At 38.9% G+C, this 20,415-nt stretch overlaps 1 protein-coding gene across 2 annotated transcripts in view; it reads left to right on the top strand.

Annotated features, from left to right (window-relative positions):
* Positions 1-20,415, top strand: part of Cals (calsyntenin-1) — a 466,513-nt gene that overhangs the window by 414,363 nt on the left and 31,735 nt on the right. For both annotated transcript variants that reach the window (XM_067140904.2, XM_067140903.2), the window contains exon 16: positions 2,009-2,181. In XM_067140904.2, coding sequence (XP_066997005.1) covers positions 2,009-2,181 — 173 coding nt within the window. The remainder of the gene's footprint in view (positions 1-2,008; positions 2,182-20,415) is intronic.

Genomic DNA, 20,415 nt, shown 5'->3' with positions numbered 1-20,415 from the left:
TTGAGCTTGTTCCTTCCCTGTTGATGGTCATTTCCATTGTCTTTGTTTTGCTCATCTTCAGTCCAAAACTTTTGAATGTGTTGTTCCATTCATTAAGTTTCTTCTGAACTTCAGCTTCTGTCTCTCCCCATAAAAGCACATCATCAGCAAATACCAGGGCGTTTGGTTCACTGTCCATTTTCTTGATAGATTTGATGACCTTGTCCATTACTATTACGAACAGGAGTGGTGACAGAGCACTTCCTTGTTCGACACCTCTCTTTGTTTCAAACCATTTTGATCGTCCGTTGCCTATCTGGACACAGCTGTAGCACTTCTGGTGTAGCATCTCATTGTTTCGAGGAACACTATCATATGCTTTTTCAGTGTGGACATTGTAGAACTGAGATTAATGAGTAGAAAGTAGTTTGAAAATGGTTATGGAGTATGAGGATGCAAAGCTTATCCTTTTCTCTCCTTCATATTCTGGTCATGCATATTAGAATTAATGATATAATACCAAGAATAAGATTGAAGTTCATTGAAAAATGTTATTACTGCTTGCAGCTTCAGACTTCACTAAACTACAAAAAAAAAAAAAAAAAAGAGAGAGAGGGAGAGAGAATGTTTACGACAGTATAAACAATACTGGCATGGGAAATCATGAGAAGATTGCTAATTTGAAATGATGGTCAATTTTCTATTCAGTTTGTAAGATTGTGCTGTCAGTAATATTGTGTGAAATTATGCTCGAGGAAGTGGAAAGGTTATAAAGCACCAGGAATAGATTAAATTGGTCCTAAAATGTTGAAATATAGTGGGAAGGCAGGGTTAAAATTGCTTCGTAAGTGTAATAAGATTAGCATGGAATATTAGCAAGATACCTTCTGATTGGACAAAAGCCATAATTGCACCTATCTATAAGCAAGGGAACAGAAAGGATTGCAACACGTATTGAGATATTTCATTGATCAGTATACCAGGCAAGGTGTTAACTGGCATTTTGGAAGTAAGGGTACAACCAGTGGTTGAGATTGTTGTATGAAGTGCGGCAAACATTCCTGTTATTTATTTTTATTCTTTCCTTTGTGGAACTTTTGGCACTATCCGGGTGATAGCTTACCTAACCTAATCAATGCCTTGTAGGTAGGCCTACTGCTTAACTGACGGAGCCAAATGACTGGCCATTAAGTTCTTTCGTATCAATATTGCATAATGTGATAATACGATAACCTTATCCCTTTTCTCTATGGGGTCAAGTATGAAGTGAGACGAATCTTCGTAGCGAGTTTTTACGACCGTATGCCCTTCCTGATGTCAACCTCATCAGAGGAATTAATGAGATGTAACGAATGACGTGATATGAGTACCGGTAACAAAATGGACTAAATTTACTTTATATGTAGGCCTCAAAGTAGTGTTTATCATTTATTGTCTTTTTACATTTAGAAATAGTGCCTTGCAGCAAAAATAGTCAGTACAACTCAAATACATTCATTAGTTTGCTAAAGAATAGTGTATAATGTTTACATGTACAATTTTTAGCTCTTTATAGCCTAGAAGTCATGTGTTTCCTGCACAAAATTTGAGGTTATCGCATATTGGACCCCCTTCACATTTTTGGCCGTAAAATTGGGGAAAATAGGGGGTCCAATAGGTAAGTAAGTACAGTATTAAGGAAAATCCATGTTCATAAGTGGATTTAAATGGTGCAGCCACACTGTTTGTTGACAATCCCAAAGTTATCCCAGACTATTAAATTTGGTTCTGAAAGTTTGACCCAAAGAGGCAGTGCTTGACTTCAGCATTAAAGAGATTATTGTGAAAAGGATTTAGTTGTAAAAAGTGCTGCAATATTATTTGCAAATGGAAATTTGGGAGGTGCATAATTCATCCATAGAAACTTTTAAGTACAAATATTGGAAAGTACTTTAATGTTACGGAAATGTATATGTATTTACGTTCTAAACATAATCTACCTTGTATCCTACGTATTTCTGTACCAAACATTCCTTCTGCCTTTTTGCAGGTCATGCTGTGACAATCATCATAGTAGTTTGTGTTGGCTTCTTGCTCTTCATGATCATTCTGGGTGTTATAAGAATCCGAGCTGCTCACCATCGAGCTACACAGGAGGAAATTGCTGACACTGAAATGGCATGGGATGATTCAGCTTTGACTATAACTGTCAATCCCATGGAGGTAAGAATTCATAAAATTTCCCTACTAATGATGTAGACAGTTTTGTCTCAAAAATAAAGGTATTTATCCCTTTGCTTGTCGTAGGTACGACATCGTAACTGGTGTAAAACCTTCAATTAGTATGTTTAATATATTTTAATTGTAGTTTATTTAATGCTAAATTATCTTTTATTAAGTGTTAAACATGACTGGTATATGGTTTCTCTGTAAATATGTAGTATAAAATTGTATAACCTCAAATACGTTTAACCTCAAAATCTAGATAGTCGAAAGCGGTAGAAAATTCCATAATGTTCGTATGTTAGACTTCTTGTACTATATTTGGTATATATGAAAGGTTGTTGAAACTTATTGTAAGGTTTTATTATCCAGATACATGTAGAGACATTACGAATGTTGTAGATGTTTCCATGAGTGTTGGTAAATATAAACGAATGTTCAAGTACCCATTCGACTAGCTGGTCGATCAATGTTTCGAGTGTGTTCCATTAGAGTGATTGTAAGAACTCTTCCAGAAGTCGATCATTCTAGCTGGTTGATCGAGTAGTATAAATAGCGAGCTGTCAGTCAGTGAAATCAGTTCTTAGATCTTGGTTCTTGGTACTCAGGCAAGTGATGGACTGGGAGTGACCGTTGGGCTCCGAGGTGGAGTCTGAGTATTGGACTCGAGTGAGTGAGGCGGTGAATTCAAGAGAGAGTATGTTATAGTTCGTACGTCAGTGTTGTTCATATCTGTACTTGTCAGAATCGACTTCCGGGTACTACACTATTTAGTGTTGTATACAGCGTCATTTGCTACTGTGTATAATTGTGTGTTGTGACATACAGTGTAAATAAAGTAATTTATATAAGGAAGTGAACGTGTTCTCGTGTGATAATTATTTACATAAAATAAAATCGCATCGCAGAACAATATGCTCTTGATGGAAATACAGAGAAGCCAACAAGAAGTAATGCATGAACTCTACATTTAGAGTTTTGATCAAGCGGGAGGGAGGGGCTATTAAACACTCATATTAGACACACAGAATTTTTGATCCTGGGTGATCCATTTCATTCTAGTCTACCGCACATTATTTATGATTGGATATGTTGATGTTACTGCTGTGAGCTGAATGATGGCTGTGTTTTACAAGCAAATACCTGTTCGTTAGGGTTCACCATTTCAAAAGGTTAGATCTGTTGGATAGCACAGTTGGTTGTCAACTCTCTCCTGAGCTCAAAGTTGCAATATTGATCTGCATTTAGGGCAGTCGCCCAGTTGGCAGATACCCTATCTGTTGTTTTCCTAGCCTTTCCTTAAATGATTTTAATGACATTGGTAATTTATTGAACATCTCCCTTGGTTAGTTATTCCAATCTCTAATTCCCCTTCCTATAAATGATTATTCGCCCCAATTTATCCTCTTGTATTCCAACTTTATCTTCATATTGTGATCTTTCCTACTTTTAAAGACACCACTCAAACTTGTTCGTCTACTAATGTCATTCCACGCAATTTCTCCGCTGACAGCTCGGAACATACCACTCATTCGAGCAGCTCGTCTCCTTTCTCCCACTTATTCCCAGCCCAAACTTTGCAACATTTTTTTAACGCTACTCTTTTGTCGGAAATCACCCAGAAGAAATCAAGCTGCTTTTGTTTTGATTTTTTCCAGTTCTTGAATAAAGTAATCCTGGTGAGGGTCCCATACACTGGAACCATACTCTAGTTGGGGTCTTACCAGAGACTTACAAGCCCTCTCCTTTACATCCTTACTACAACTCGTAAACACCCTTATAACCATGTGCAGAGATCTGTATTCTTTATTTACAATCACATTTGTGATTACCCAAATGAAGATCTTTCCTTATATTAACCCGGCAACGCCGTGCGGTACCGTATAGTACCAGTGCGCCTTCTGATTTTCTCATACTGATCCTTACTCGCGCCATAAATCTGGCAACTTCGCTTTACATTGTCAAGGAGATACTCTCTACAATGCCTAAAATCAACAAAAGGTTTTATTTGAGTATTTGTTTGCGACAACAACTGCTTGTATTTTGAGATCGTGTCGAGAGGAATAAAAATGACTATCCGTCTAAAGTAAGTTGCTTTACTTTGTTTATAAATATTGACAATACGATTTTGTATCATGTGATTTATTGTCTTGAAATATAAGTCCATGAATTGAAATAACAAGCAGTTGGTCAGCATTCCTTGTTAGCTGTTATGACACAAATTATTCCGTTGATACCGTATGGTACCGCACGGCGTTTACCATGCCTCTCTGTTTACTTCCTCCTCCTTACTTCTAAGGGTAACAATTCATACTGTAGTTGCAAATAATGATTTATGTGTGTCATAAAACTCTATAATTGTAGATTTTACTTTTAAAAATTAAACGGCATGACATACTGAACCACTGGAATCTAAGGTATTATCCGAGGAAGATGAAGGACGTCTCGCAGATAACCTTACGGGAGGTCAATCACGGGCACCAGCAGAAATAGTGCTAAAGCAACAAATTCCGCACAGGAGTAGATAATCCATGTCCTATAATGATTCATGGCCCGGGAAGAGAGCGAAATCATCACCTCATCCACCAGGTACCTGGATGGCGTATGGCCCAATTTCACTCCAATTCCTAGTGCGGTATTTTCCACTTTTCGATATATGATGCCGACCGAAATATGAGGGTTTTCTTTACGATGAAATTATGAATTTCTTGTGCTCTGAAGTCAACAACTACCGGTATATGCTTTTTACAAACGAAAAATATCCCCGAAGAAATGAAAATTTCATCGGCATTTTCCTTCTAAGTGGCTATGTGTAAGTACCACAATCAGAAAAGGGTAGGTGCAAAATATTTATTACGACATATATATTTTGGTGGTATTTTAAGGTAAATAAATGCAGTTGTTTACACTTCTTAGTGTATCTGACACCTTGAGATTCAATGGCGTACATCACTATATCGCTCCGACAAACCAAAGCAGGAGCTGTGCGGCGAACGAATGCGAATTCCGCGGCCGCACAGAATGCGTCACGTGTAGTGTGGGCGTTTGTGTAAACAGCATTTTGCCATTCTAAACTAGTGAAGAGTGGAAATAGGTGACTAAATAAGAAAAGCTGAAGTAATATTACTCGTATTTCCTAAAGATATGTCACGTCTGAGCTAATGTTATAATTCGGAATTCCCAAAGGGATATCACAAATAAACCTATAAACACCGTTTCTTCTTTTGTTTATTGCTCAGTAATTTGTAAGTGATATTCTGTAACAATATTAAGCATTCAGTTTCATGGTATGTTCCAACCAAAAGCTATGTCAAGCGCCGTGCGGTACCGTATGGTACCAGGCCCTCATTTAAAAACCAACAATTCAATTTGTAGAAAAATGACTTTTAAATGTTCTCTGATATGTGAATGCTGGGAATATATAACAAAAATTTAAAAAACGAAAATTGAAAACTCCGGCGTTCCTGGGTTAACACCCAGATACTTACAATGAACCCCAAACGGAACTTTCACCCGATCAACGCAGTAATTAAAACTCAGAGGACAATTTCCTACTGTCCATCTTGCAACATTATCGAGGTCATTTTGCAGTTGCTCACAATCTTGTAACTTATTTATTACTCTGTAGAGAATAACATCATCCGCAAAAAGAATTGCCTCTGATTCCACTCCTTTACTCAAATCATCGATACTTATAAGAAAACATAAAGGTCCATTAATGCTGCCTGCAGGAATTTCCCTCTTAATTATTACAGGGTCAGATAAAGCTTCGCCTACTCTAATTCTCTGAGATCACCGGGCGAGTTGGCCGTGTGTGTAGAGGCGCGCGGCTGTGAGCTTGCATCCGGGAGATAGTAGGTTCGAATCCCACTATCGGCAGCCCTGAAGATGGTTTTCCGTGGTTTCCCATTTTCACACCAGGCAAATGCTGGGGCTGTACCTTAATTAAGGCCACGGCCGCTCCCTTCCAACTCCTAGGCCTTTCCTATCCCATCGTCGCCATAAGACCTATCTGTGTCGGTGCGACGTAAAGCCGCTGGCAAAAAAAAAAAAAAAAATCTCTGAGATCTATTTTCTAGAAATATAGCAACCCATTCAGTCACTCTTTTGTCTAGTCCAATTGCAGTCATTTTTGCCAGTAGTCTCCCATGATCCACCCTATCAAATGCTTTAGACAGGTCAATCGCGATACAGTCCATTTGACCTCCAGAATCCAATATATCTATATCTTGCTGGAATCCTACAAGTTGAGCTTCAGTGGAATAACCTTTCCTAAAACCGAACTGCCTTCTATGGAACCAGTTATTAATTTCACAAACATGTCTAATGTAATCAGAAATAATGCCTTCGCAAAGCTTACATGCAACGCATGTCAAACTTACTGGTCTGTAATTTTCAGCTTTATGTCTATCACCCTTTCCTTTATGTACAGGAGCTTCGATAGCAAACTCTCCATTCATTTGGTGTAGCTCCTTCAACCAAACAATAATCAAGTAAGTACTTCAGATATGGTACTATATCCCAATCCATTATCTTTAGTATATCTCCAGAAATCTTATCAATTCCAGCTGCTTTTCTAGTTTTCAATTTTTGTATCTTACTGTAAATGTCTTTGCTGTCATAGGTAAATTTTAATACTTCTTTAGCATTAGTCACCTCCTCTGTCTGGATATTATCCTTGTAACCAACAATCTTTACATACTGCTGGATGAATACTTCTGCCTTTTGAAGATCCTTGCATACACCCTCTCCTTGTTCATTAATGATTCCTGGAATGTCCTTCTCGAAACCTGTTTCTGCCTTAAAGTACCTATACATACTCTTCCATTTTTCACTAAGATTAGTCTGGCCACCAATTATGCTTGCCATCATGTTATCCTTAGCTGACTTCTTTGCTAGATTCAATTTCCTAGTAAGTTCCTTCAATTTCTCCTTACTTCCACAGGCATTTCTAACTCTATTTCTTTCCAGTCTGCACTTTTTTCTTAGTCTGTCTTTCTATTATAATAAGGTGGGTCTTTACCATTCCTTACCACCTTTAACCCTCTTGGAGCCAAGAGCCGATCTAGTCGGCCGCTCCCCATCAGCTGGAAGAGGCCAGAGCTCCGCCTCCACTCTACTACTGTAAAGTGCCAGGCCGTTTTCAGTGGAAATACATGTATTTTAAAATTCGCGTATATCTACCGGTGTATAGCAAATACCGGCAGGAAATTTTCTACATATCGACTACGTAGAATAAGAAACTGGTTTGGAGTGATATAAAGAGTCAAAAACGTTTTATTGTTGATTTATAGTTGTCGATAACGTTTATTTTTAGGATGAGAAAAATATTTTCGCACTTTCTCTCTCAATATCTACTTTGAAAAAATAATTTACGATACAAAAGAATATACGTAATTATGTATAATGTATTTCTAAATACAATTCTATAGAATAACTAATTTGAACGAGAAAAATAAAAACGTAAAAAATAAAAATTCAAACATATGTCACTAATAAAAACAAGACAATTTTACTCACCGATAAAATTCGCGTGTATGTATCGATGTTTGGCAAATACTGACAACAAATTTTCTACGTGTGGACAACACAGTATTAAAATAATTCTGAATTATTAAATAAGTAAAAAATAGTAGTTGATATTATAGTTTTTTTTGTTTTCAGAAAAAGTAGTTTCTCGTTTTCGGTTGTAGTATATATTAGAAAAATAATTTTACAATACAACATAATTCACGAAATTAATAAATGTATGGCACTAAAGCCGTGATTAGCGTTGAACTACTAAGCGACCGCTGCTCAGTTCGGTACCTGCACTTTACGAGGTGAATCATGGTCAGTGAGACAGATCCTCTCAGTAATTATTCTTGGTTTTCCAGACCGGGGTCCCCCACCCTCAGATATCCCCTCAATTGCAATCACCTAGAGTCACTTAGATTGAGTGAACCTCGAACCAACCCTCAGGACCAGGCGAAAATTCTTGACCTGGGCGGGAATCGAACCCATGACCTCCGGGTGAGAGGCAGGCACGCTACACTTCGCCCGCGGAGTCCGGCATTTAGGTAATGATAGAGGACTATATGTGACTATAAGGTTTAGCAGAGAGTAAGTGAAAAGTAAATAGAAGTGTGATACGGGCGGAGAATCAGACGGTAGGGGATGTATAGGTCCAAGAACTTTCTTGAAGGAGACAGGAGGTTGAGGAATGTTGTCGGGTTCATTGGGAGAAATTTCCACAAAATGTTCTCCAGAGACATCATCATCATCATCATATTCGTTATCACTAGTTTCATCTACCACCATATTCAGAGCAGCTTTAGTGCTGTTAGACATAATTAAACGTCTCTTCTTTAGCTGCGGTGATTGCGCGGACGTGTCCGGTATAATTTCGTCGCTACTCTCTGAACTAAATTCCTTATCGCTATCCGATAAATCATCAGCGTTAACTTCGCACTGTTCTAAATACTGCATTAATTTATTGTCATCAATACCTGCTGAAAAATTATCACGTGAATAACATGCCATTTTCCTGTCACAAAACCACTCACTGCAAGGAGCAATCTCTTACTGACCGGTTAGCGGTATTTGTAAACACAGGAAACGACTCTTGTGAAATGGTATAACACCCTCTTAGAACTGCCAAAGCAAGGCGAGGCACATAATGACGTGTAGCCCCTTTACTACAGGTTGTAACAAAAGTATGCACTTCACTATAGGTTGCCTCAAAATTACGTATATCACAAAATTTTAAGCCGGCCGATGTAATCGGCTCTGGCAACTTCCGACTGGATTGTTAACGGCCGACCAGATCGGCTCTGGCAATTTAAAGGGTGGATGCTCGCACTACCGCCTGGCACTAAGAGAGTTAAAGGTACAAACCTGTTTTCACATTGCTCAACAATTGCTTTAAACCCATCCCAGTGTCTGTTTACATTCTTATTTACAGTTTTCCACCAATCAAATTACTTTTTAAAATCTGCCTCATGCCTGCTTTATCAGCCATATGGTGTCCTACTTTTAAAACCTTCCTTTCTGTCACATTTATTTTTAACTGCCACAAAAACCGCTTCGTGATCACTAATACCATCTGTTACTTCGGTTTCTCTATAGAGCTCCTCTGGTTTTATCAGCACCACGTCCAGAATATTTTTCCCTCTAGGTGGTTCTGTCACTTTCTGAATCGGCTGTCCTTCCCATATTAGCTTATTTGCCATTTGTTGGTCATGCTTCCTGTCATTCGCATTTCCTACCCAATTGACATTTGGTAAATTAAGATCTCCCGCTACAATCACATTCTGTTCCATGTCGTTTCCCACGTAGCTGATTATCTTATCAAATAATTCTGAATCCATGTCAGCACTACCGTTTCCCAGTCACTACACTCCAAAGGCATCAGGTTGCCTATTATCTTTAGAAATGAGCCTGCCGGGCTGAGTGGCTCAGACGGTTAAGGCGCTGGTCTTCTAACCCCAACTTGGCAGGTTCGATCCTGGCTCAGTCCGGTGGTATTTGAAGGTGCTCAAATACGACAGCCCCGTGTCGGTAGATTTACTGGCACGTAAAAGAACTCCTGCGGGACTAAATTCCGGCACCTCGGCGTCTCCGAAGACCTTAAAAAGTAGTTAGTGGGACGTAAAGCAAATAACATTATTATTATTATTATTATTATTATTATTATTATTATTATTATTATTATTATTATTAGAAATGAGCCTTACACCTAGAATTTCATGTTTCTCATCTTTAACTTTTTCGTAGCTTACAAAATCTTGTTTCACCAGAATGAATACTCCCCATTCCACCATTCCTATCCTCTCTCTACGATACACACTCCAGTTCCATGAGAAAATTTCTGCATCCATTATATCATTTCTCAGCCATGATTCAACTCCTATTACAATATCTGTTAATATATATCTATTACTTAATTCTATTCCTTTCTCTACAATACTTCTACAGTTCAACACTAACATTTTTATGTCATCCATACTTGACTTCCAGATCTCTGTACCCTCATCACCGCTCCCTAGACAACACCGTTTCCCTGAATGTACCTCCCTATTACCCTTCTAAACAAATTCCTAACTTACACGTACCACTGCGATTTAAGTGAAGGCCATCTGAGCGCAGATCCCTATCTCCTACCCACCCATTAGGATTTAGAAATTTCACTCCCAGATTCCCACATACTCACTCCATAGTCTTACTTAAATCCCCAATCGCCCTCCAATCAGTATCCCTCCTACACAGTATTCCACTGTTAACAATCTCCGCTTTCTTAAACTTCACCCGCGCTTCATTTACCAGATCTCGCACATCCCCAACTATGTTGGTACTTATATTAGCTTGCCTTACGTTGTTTATACCAACGTGAAAAACCACCACCTTCTCCTTTCCCTCCTCCTTCTATTCTACTTTTCTCAGCATCTGCCTCAACCTAATTCCTGGATAACACTCTACCCTGGTTCCCTTTCCTCCACACACCTTCCCCACGTGTCTAACGATGGAATCCCCCATGACCAGAGCCTCAACCCTACCCACCTCATTTGATCCCCTCCCCTCCTGGTCAGCCCTATCTTTCCTGATAGCTGCAGAAGCTACTTCCTCCTCCCTTTTCTCCTTCCCATGACCCTCTTCCACCTGTCTTTTCCTATCCTCTACTCTACGTTTTCCTTTCCTACCTTTTCCCTTCCTCCTACTTCCACACATCTCACCAACAGTTCCCTGTCCCTCATCTTCCCTCTGTTGTTCTACCTGGAGTGACTCGTACCGATTTTGCACAGACACCTGTCCTGAATTCTGATCCTGAATAGAGCCCTTAGCCTGCAATCTCCTTCCCCTTAGAACTTTAGACCACCTGTCTTCTACAACTCCTCCCTTTCCTTCCCCTCCCTCTTGTACACCTACTGTAACCTGTACATTGTTTGAGGGAGTCCTATCTTCTACTTTCCTCAACATCTGCCTCAACCTAATTCCTGGATAACACTTTACCCTGGTACCCTTTCCTCCACACACCTTCCCCACGTGTCTAACGATGGAATCCCCCATGACCAGAGCCTCAACCCTACCCACCTCATTTGATCCCCTCCCCTCCTGGTCAGCCCTATCTTTCCTGATAGCTGCAGAAGCTACTTCCTCCTCCCTTTTCTCCTTCCCATGACCCTCTTCCACCTATCTTTTCCTATCCTCTACTCTACATTTTCCTTTCCTACCTTTTCCCTTCCTCCTACTTCCACACATCTCAGCAACAGTTCCCTGTTCCTCATCTTCCCTCTGTTGCTCTACCTGGAGTGGCTCGTACCGATTTCTCACAGACACCTGTCCTGAGTTGTGATCCTGAATACAGCCCTTAGCCTGCAATCTCCTTCCCCTTAGAATATTAGACCACCTGTCTTCTACAACTCCCCCATTTCCTTTCTCTCCCTCTTGTACACCTACTGTAACCTGTACATTGTTTGAGGGAGTCCTATCTTCCTTCCTGTCTTCTGTGAGAATCCTAATTTATCTCCCTCAAACTCTCCAACTCCTCCCTCATACCCCTCAATGCCTCGCCACACCCACAGTTCCTACACTTGCACGCTTTAGCCATTCGTTACGGAAAAAATGAAAAGAACAGGAAAAATAAAATAACTTGTTTTGTGCAAGAAAAAAAGAACGAAAAGAAATATTGTCTAGGTTAGTACTCAAAGATCACACGGCAATTAGGCAATTATTATACTACTACACTATAATACTACATAGTCGTATTCTATCTTTATCCTACAACACCCTAACAGATAAAAACTACTGTTAATTACTGAATACCAAAAGGAATACACAAAAATTACACAATTCTATACTGCAGTTAAGCCTCTCCTAATTACAACAGAATTTTAGTAAGAGAGTTTCTACAGATACCTCTACTATACTACCCAAAAATTTTACAATAATTTATCAATCAATCAATCAATCAATCAATCAGTCAATACTGATCTGCATTTAGGATAGTCACCCAGGTGGCAGATTCCCTATCTGTTGTTTTCCTAGCCTTTTCTTAAATGATTTCAAAAAAATTGGAAATTTATTGAACATCTCCCTTGGTAAGTTATTCCAATCCCTAACTCCCCTTCCTATAAATGAATATTTGCCCCAATTTGTCGTCTTGAATTCCAACTTTATCTTCATATTGTGATCTTTCCTACTTTCAAAGACGCCACTCAAACTTATTCTTCTACTAATGTCATTCCACGCCATCTCTCCACTGACAGCTCGGAACATACCACTTATGCTTACAATATTGTGATTTTTTATTCCACCATTTCAATACAATTGGTTTTATGTTGTTAGATCATAATGCTACTACAACACTATTTTATAGGGACATGTTTCGCTTGAATTTTTAAGCATCCTCAGCCTATAATTTCAAGGTTAAGACCTGTCATATTTGATTTGTTTTGACAAATATAGTAACCCATTCAGTCACTCTTTTGTCTAGTCCAATTGCAGTCATTTTTCCCAGTAGTCTCCCATGATCCACCCTATCAAATGCTTTAGACAGGTCAATCGTGATACAGTCCATTTGACCTCCAGAATCCAATATATCTGCTGTATCTTGCTGGAATCCTACAAGTTGAGCTTCAGTGGAATAACCTTTCCTTTGTCAAAGCAAAGCAAATATGACAGGTCTTAACCTTAAGATGATTATATAGGCTGAGGATGTTTGAAATTCAAGCGAAACATGTCCCTATAAAATAGTGTTGTAGCAATTTGATCTAACAACATAAAACCAATTGTATTGAAAAGGTGGAAAAAAAAAAAAAATATTGTAAGCATATTATAGCAAATTCAATACGGGTCTAATCATGAGATTAGTTACATGTAACATACCACTTACAGTAGTCGAGCAGCTCGTCTTCTTTCTCCCAGTTCTTCCCAGCCCTATTGATGCATATCTGAAAACTTGAAAAAATGTCATCATAATAATGAAAGGAACCCTTTTTAAATTCACTTTTGTATGAACACACTGTGTATATATTTACGGGTTTATAAGAAAAATAGTAATAACATAATGCTATTGAATTTCTACTATATCACTCATAATTTAAATAAATCAAGTAAAATATATTTTTCTGTTGAGTATTTACATCTACGCCAGCCCGTGGTGTAGGGGTAGCGTGCCTGCCTCTTACCCGGAGGCCCCGGGTTCGATTCCCGGCCGGGTCAGGAATTTTTACTTGGACCTGAGGGCTGGTTCGAGGTTCACTCAGCCTACGTGTCAACGGGAATAAAAAGATGGGAAAGAGCAATACGCGTAACATGACCAAGCGACCGCCAAATGTCATTTAGTCAGGTGATGCAAAATTCAACTGCATGAGATTTTCTTTGGTCAGTTGATGCAGAAATATCTTCAGGTGATATTTAGATTGGCGCATGGTCCTAATCGATTTATTTTCGATATAAAGGATGTTCGAGAGTACAAATTTTTTTTTTCCATGTAGTTTGAAGCCTCGGCTACCAGGTGGTGTAGATATCTGGAAAATTGAGAATTGGCGCTTGGTCAGCTAATGCATAACACAGTCCAATTGTAACAGGGAAGAATTTTCCAGTTTCGGCCATGCTCTGGAAAAAACTAGAAATTGGGTCCTGCACTGCTGAACTGACGTTAGTCCTTTCCAAGTATTTCTTGAACACTTTCACTACAGAGGGACTGTGATCTTTCTTTCTCTTACGACTCATAAGTAGGCCTATTAATAAGAGATGACAATGTTGAAAGAGAATCTCCAGATGCACTAGTCAAGGATGGCCTGGCTTGTTTATCGATGACATCACATTCTTCTTGCATAGGCTAATGTCTCAGTATTTGATATCTGACTTGCTTGTTATATAAATGGTTTGAAGAAATATACTTCCTCCTCATATTTCCATGGTTCTTTAACTCCCCCCACTCTCCCCTTTACTGCCACATGACACCACGCTTTTCTATAGCATACCCTTATACTCTTCCATTGTTCCTTGCATTCACTCCCTGAAAACAAGAAATCATAATAATTAATTGTATTAAAATGAGACTATGAGCAAAAATACACGCCGCTATGTGGAATTTATTAAGTCTAATCGTGAGTCAAACTATTATAATCTTGTTTGTTTTCAGATTTCTTGCTACTGGTGACAGTTTCAAACTAATAGCATTCAGCTTCAGGCTTGGTCATTCAACAGTAGTCACTATTGTTAATGAAACATGCCGGATTTTGTGGGAAGTTTCTCAGCCAATAGTAATGCCTCAGCCGACATTCAAAGTGTGGAAAAGGATTGAAGCTGTCTTTCGAGGCAGATGGCAGTTTCCAAACTGTATTGGTGTGATAGATGGCAAATATTTATTAATTCAAGCACCTGTTACGAGCGGATCTAAATTCTATAATTATAAACACTTCTTTTCTGTTGTTCTGCTTACATTAGTGGATGCTGGCTACAAATTAATTTGCATGGATGTCCGTTCATATGGCTCCAATAGTGATGGAGGCATTTTTTTAAATTCCAATATGGGAAAAGGACTGGCAAACAACAGTCTTCAAGTATCACATGGGAAACCTTTGCCAGGGACTGAAGTTTCAATACCACATGTTGTGATCAGGGATGAATCATTTCCTCTCCTGAAGTACTTACTAAGACCCTATGCAAGAGCTCAATTAGAAAATAACTATGAGAAAAGGGTGTTCTGTTATCTTTGATGTCAAGCTTGCAACATTGTAGAAAATGCATTTGGTATAATAACTCAAATTTAGGGTGTACCACCATCGATTGCAGTTACACAAGAACACACTACAAACAGTGTGCTAGCAACATGCATGGTGCACAATTTTTTGAAAGATGATGTTACTAAGCCTCTTGGATGAATGTTGTGAGATGGACAGTAGGCAATGGTATGATGATTAATGGGGTTAGAAGTCAGGTTGTGAGTTTCACAAATAGGAAAAGTCCTCTCAGTTTTAATTACTGCGTTGACAGGGTGAAAGCTCCTTGTGCGGATCATTGTAAGTACCTAGGTGTTAATGTATGGAAAGATCTTCATTGGGGTAATCACATAAATGGGATTGTAATTAAAGGGCACAGATCTGTGCACATGGTATTTAGGGGTTATAGTAAGGATGTAAAGGAGAGGCCTTATAAGTAGGGAGCAGATTTTTATGTAATTGCATATGACATTGCGTACGTTTTAACACAAGTTACAAAGTTCATTATTCCTATTGTGCATCCCCAAGTGGAAAAACTTTATCTTATTTCACATAAAACACATATTTTCACATTTTTAAAATGTAAATACATGTTCTAAGAAAATCTATAATAAGCACATAAATTGGCAATATTTGTTAATCAGTAAAATTGAAAATGCTTCTGTGTATAAAATAATGTTCATATTTTCATTTTACAATTGTTGTTGTTTGAGTCATCAGTCCATAGACTGGTTTGATGCAGCCGTCCATGCCACCCTATCCTGTGCTAACCTTTTCATTTCTACATAACTATTGCATCCTACGTCTGTTCTAATCTGCTTGTCATATTCATACCTTGGTCTACCCCTACCATTCTTACCACCTGCACTTCCATCAAATACCAACTGAACAAGTCCTGGGTGTCTTAAGATGTGTCCTATCATTCTATCTCTTCTTTTTGTCAAATTTAGCCAAATCAATCTCCTCTCACCAATTCGATTCAGTATCTCTTCATTCGTGATTCGATCTATCGATCCCACCTTCAGCATTCTTCTGTAACACCACATTTCAAAAGCTTCTATTCTCTTTCTTTCTGAGCTAGTTATCATCCATGTTTCACTTCCATACAATGCCATACTCCACACGAAAGTCTTCAAAAACATCTTTCTAATTCCTATATCAATGTTTGAACTGAACAAATTTCTTTTCTTAAGAAAGCTCTTCCTTGCTTGTGCTAGTCTGCATTTTATGTCCTCATTACTTCTGCCATCGTTAGTTATTTTACTACCCAAGTAACAATATGTACCTACTTCCTTTAAGACTTCATTTCCTAATCTAATACTTCCTGCATCACCTGCCTTTGTTCCACTGCACTCCATTCCTTTTGTTTTGGACTTATTTATTTTCATCTTGTACTCCTTACCCAAGACTTCGTCCATACCATTCAGCAGCTTGATTTCTCTCCTTGGATTGTGATTCCCTTTCCAAATTCCTCTTTAATTTCCTTTACTGCCTGTTCTATGTAAACATTGAAAAGGAGGGGGAACAAACTGCAGCCTTGCCTCACTCCTGGATTGCTGCTTCCTGCCATCTTTCTGTTTTGTCTTTTTTCCCTAGAAGTGGCTTTTCATCTGAGCTCTTAATATTCATACACCTAGATTTCCTTTCTCCAAAGTTTTCCTTACTTTTCCTGTAAGCAGCATCTACCTTTCCCGGGACCATACAACCTTCGACATCCTTGCACTTAATACCAATATGAATGGTCCGTTATTGGACATTATAAATTTTCCAGCTGACTCATTCTTGGTTGCCAGCGTTTCACCCCTGTGTGCTAGGCTGGGCTCATCAGTTGGCATATTGGTATTATAAATTTACTCATTCGGAACAAATATTTCAGATTCCCTTTGGGAATCAACATCTATATCATCCTTGCACTTCTCCTTCGGCCATTCTTCCTTAGCTACCTTGCACTTTCTATCCACTTGATTCCTTAATCGCCTGTATTCTTTTCTGCCCTCTTCATTTCTAGCATTCTTGTATTTTCGTCGTTCATCAATCAGGTCTAGTATCTCCTGAGTTATCCACTGATTCTTAGTTGATCTTTTCTTCCTTCCTAACATTTCTTCAGCAGACCTACTGACTTCATTTTTCATGACTATCGACTCTTCCTGTATTGTTTCCTTCAGCCTTTTCATTTAGCCCTTGTGCAACATATTCCTTGAAACAATCCCTCACACTCTTTTCTTTCAAATTTTCTAGATCCCATCTTTTTGCATATTTTCCATTCTTCAATTTTTTCAACTTCAGATGCTATTTCATGACCAACAAGTTGTGGTCAGAGTCCACGTCTGCTCCTGGGAAAGTTTTGCAATTCAACACCTGGTTTCTGAATCTCTGCCTAATCATAATGAAGTCTATTTGATACCTTCCAGTGTCTCCAGGTGTCGTCCACGTATACAGCCGTCGTTTGTGGTGTTTGAACCAAGTATTGGCAAGGACCAAATTATCAGTGCAGAATTCAACCTGCCGACTTTCTCTTTCGTTCCTTTGTCCCTATCCGAATTCTCTTACTGTATTACGGTACCTTCTCTTCCTTGGCATATCACTGCATTCCAGTCTCGCGTGACAATTAGATTCTCATCACCTTTTACATATTGTATTAAATATTCTATCTCTTCATATATTCTTTCGATTTCCTCATCATCCGCTGAACTAGTAGGCATATAGACCTGCACTGTTGTGGTGGGCATTGGTTTGTTGTCTATCTTGACGACAATTCCTTCACTATGCTGGTCGTAGTAGCTTACCCGCTGCCCCATTTTCTTATTCTTTATTAAACCAACTCCTGTATTTCCCCTGTTTGATTTTGTGTTGGTAATTTGGTAGTCTCCTGACCAAAAATTCTGTTCTTCTTGCCAATGTACTTCACTTATACCAACTACATCTAACTTTAGTCTATCCATCTCCCTTTTCAGATTCTCTAACCTACCACAACGATTCAAACTTCTAACATACCACGCTCCAACTCGCAGAATGTCAGTATCCATCTTCCTGATGATCGCCCCCTCTCGTGTTGTCCCCACTCGGAGATCCGAATGGGGGACTAGTTTACCTCCAGAATATTTTCTCCGGGAGGAAGCCATCATCAGTACATAATTCATACAGAGAGAGTTGCATGTCCTCGGGAGTTAGTTACGGCTGTAGTTTCCCGTTGCTTTCAGCCGTGTTGCAGTATCAACACAGCTAAGCCATGTTGAGCATTATTACAAGGCCGTATCAGTTAATCATCTAGACTGCCGCCCTTGCAACTTCCGAAAGGCTGCTACCCACTTTCGATGAACCATTCCTTAGTCTGGTCTCTCAACAGATACCCATCCGATATGGTTGCACCTGCGGCTCGGCTATCTGCTTCATTGCAACACGCACGCCTCCCCACCGCGGCAAGGTCACATGGTTCGTAGGGTATTATGGTATTGTTTTTAACAGTGTACTTAACATCATGTATCTGAATGTTTCGGCTATTTATAGACTGCCCTCCAGAAGTTCTAAAACTTGCTTGTCACTGGCTACGTCGTTACATTTAGACAGCGATTTGATTTGCTGCACAAGATGTTTCCTTGCATGATGTCATTCCAACTCGCTTTTATGAGTCAGCCCGCTCGGGTTTTGTTTGTAGAATATCAGCGAAAGGTAATCGCGGAGAGATAAGGTGATGTAATACTGTTACGACATGGGAGACTGGGAAGAATATTGCCCCACCATTAGGTAGTGGGATTTCATCACTCCTAAGAGTAAGGTTAGCTGTTCGGGTCCATATATCATTCCCGTGATTTTGTATGAATTTCTAAGAAATATTTCCTTCAGTGTCCGCTGCTACTCTTTTTATTGAAATGGTGATTCACCATAAATGTGCGTCGTAACCTGCAAAATAATGCCAAAAGAGAAGTCGAGTACAAGGTCATGTCTTCTACAGTATGTAGTGGAATTTAAAAGCATTTTCACTACCGATGGAAAAGTATTATTTTGCCAACCGTGTGATAAAACAGTAAGTGCAGATCAATGTTTTCAAGTAACCCAGCATTTGCCTGGAAATAAGCATACTGCAGCTGCTTCGCGTTTGCGTCTATTACTAATAGCTGAACCAGTTACTTCAAATGCAGGCCCATCTAAATAATACTGGGAATATCTAAATATTCCCAGTATTATTTAGATGTGTGCAGAGCATTTGTTTGGGCCGACATTCCTCTTGGCAAAATAAATAATCCAAGGACTGAGAAATTTCCTAACAATGTACATTAATTTTGAGCCTCCAGACGAATCGACATTAAGGAAAGACTATCTTCCAAAGTGCTATGAAGAAATTTTACAGAGAATTCGGGCAGTATGTGATAATGAAAAACTGTGGGTGACCATTGACGAAACCACTGATTCAAGTGCAGAAAAGTAGAAAATGTAGTTAGTGTGTTTAAGAATGACAAAACTGCTTGTGAACATTCTTATTTGCTAGCGTGTAAAGAAATGCTTGCTGCAAACCATGTCACTGTAGCTAGGTTATTCAATGAAGCCATGCACTTACTTTGGCCGAAAGATGTAAAATACGACCATGTATTGCTTTTCCTTACTGATAGTGCAGCTTACATGAAAAAGATAGCGAAGGCCTTTCTGTGAGCTTTCCGAAAATGATACACATAACTTGCGTTGTTCATGTTCTACAGATGTTATGTGAAACTGTGCGGACTCAGTATCCTCAAGTGGATAAATTGTCTAATGGCAAAAAAGTCTTCGTAAAAACCACCGCGAAGAATTGATCTGTTTAAAGAGGAAAACACAGATCTTGCACTTCCTCCTCTGCGTATTGTTACGCCGTGGAGTACCTGGCTTAGCGCTGTGGTATACTACGCCGACAATTTTGAAAGTTTTGCATTCGTTTTGAATGCACTAGATAAAAATGGTGCGTTGTCAATTGAGATTCTTCAAGAGCTACTGAAAGACAGCTTTTTGAAAAATGATTTGGCATTTATATGTGCCAATCTAAGCTTCTTGTGTAAAACTATAGACAAACTTGAAGAATCCACTAACCTGTTGTCTGAAAAAGGTCATATATCAAAATTTGTTCAGGAAAAACAGAGGATTTCAAACAATATGCCAAATTTCTAATGTGTTAGAGGGTGCTCATGTTGGCGAAGTTGATGGCGTTAGTGTTCGTGACATTCCTCTCCTTAACTATGCACATCTGACTTCCTGTGATGTGAAGCGATTGTTTTCGCAGTATCAGGCGTTAACTTGTGAAAATTTGAAATTATATTTCCACCTTTACAATACTGTAATTGTCTTTATTAAGAAGACTACATTAGATTATACTTGTGATACATGTTTTGTCCTCTTATGGGACATCTTCAGTCACAAATACAAAACATTAAAAATAAGGTGAGGACACGTTGAATGTTAAAATGGCGCGGCATGAACATAAGAAGCTTGATGTTCAGTTAAAATCACAGATTAAATTGTTGCTAAAAACAACGAATTGTCCAATTATAAAACAACATGA

Source organism: Anabrus simplex, chromosome 2 (genome assembly GCF_040414725.1).
Source record: "Anabrus simplex isolate iqAnaSimp1 chromosome 2, ASM4041472v1, whole genome shotgun sequence".
NCBI classification, from domain to species: Eukaryota; Metazoa; Arthropoda; class Insecta; order Orthoptera; family Tettigoniidae; genus Anabrus; species Anabrus simplex.
Note: the sequence above shows the minus strand (reverse complement) of the source record. Positions and strands in the feature narration are given on the sequence as shown.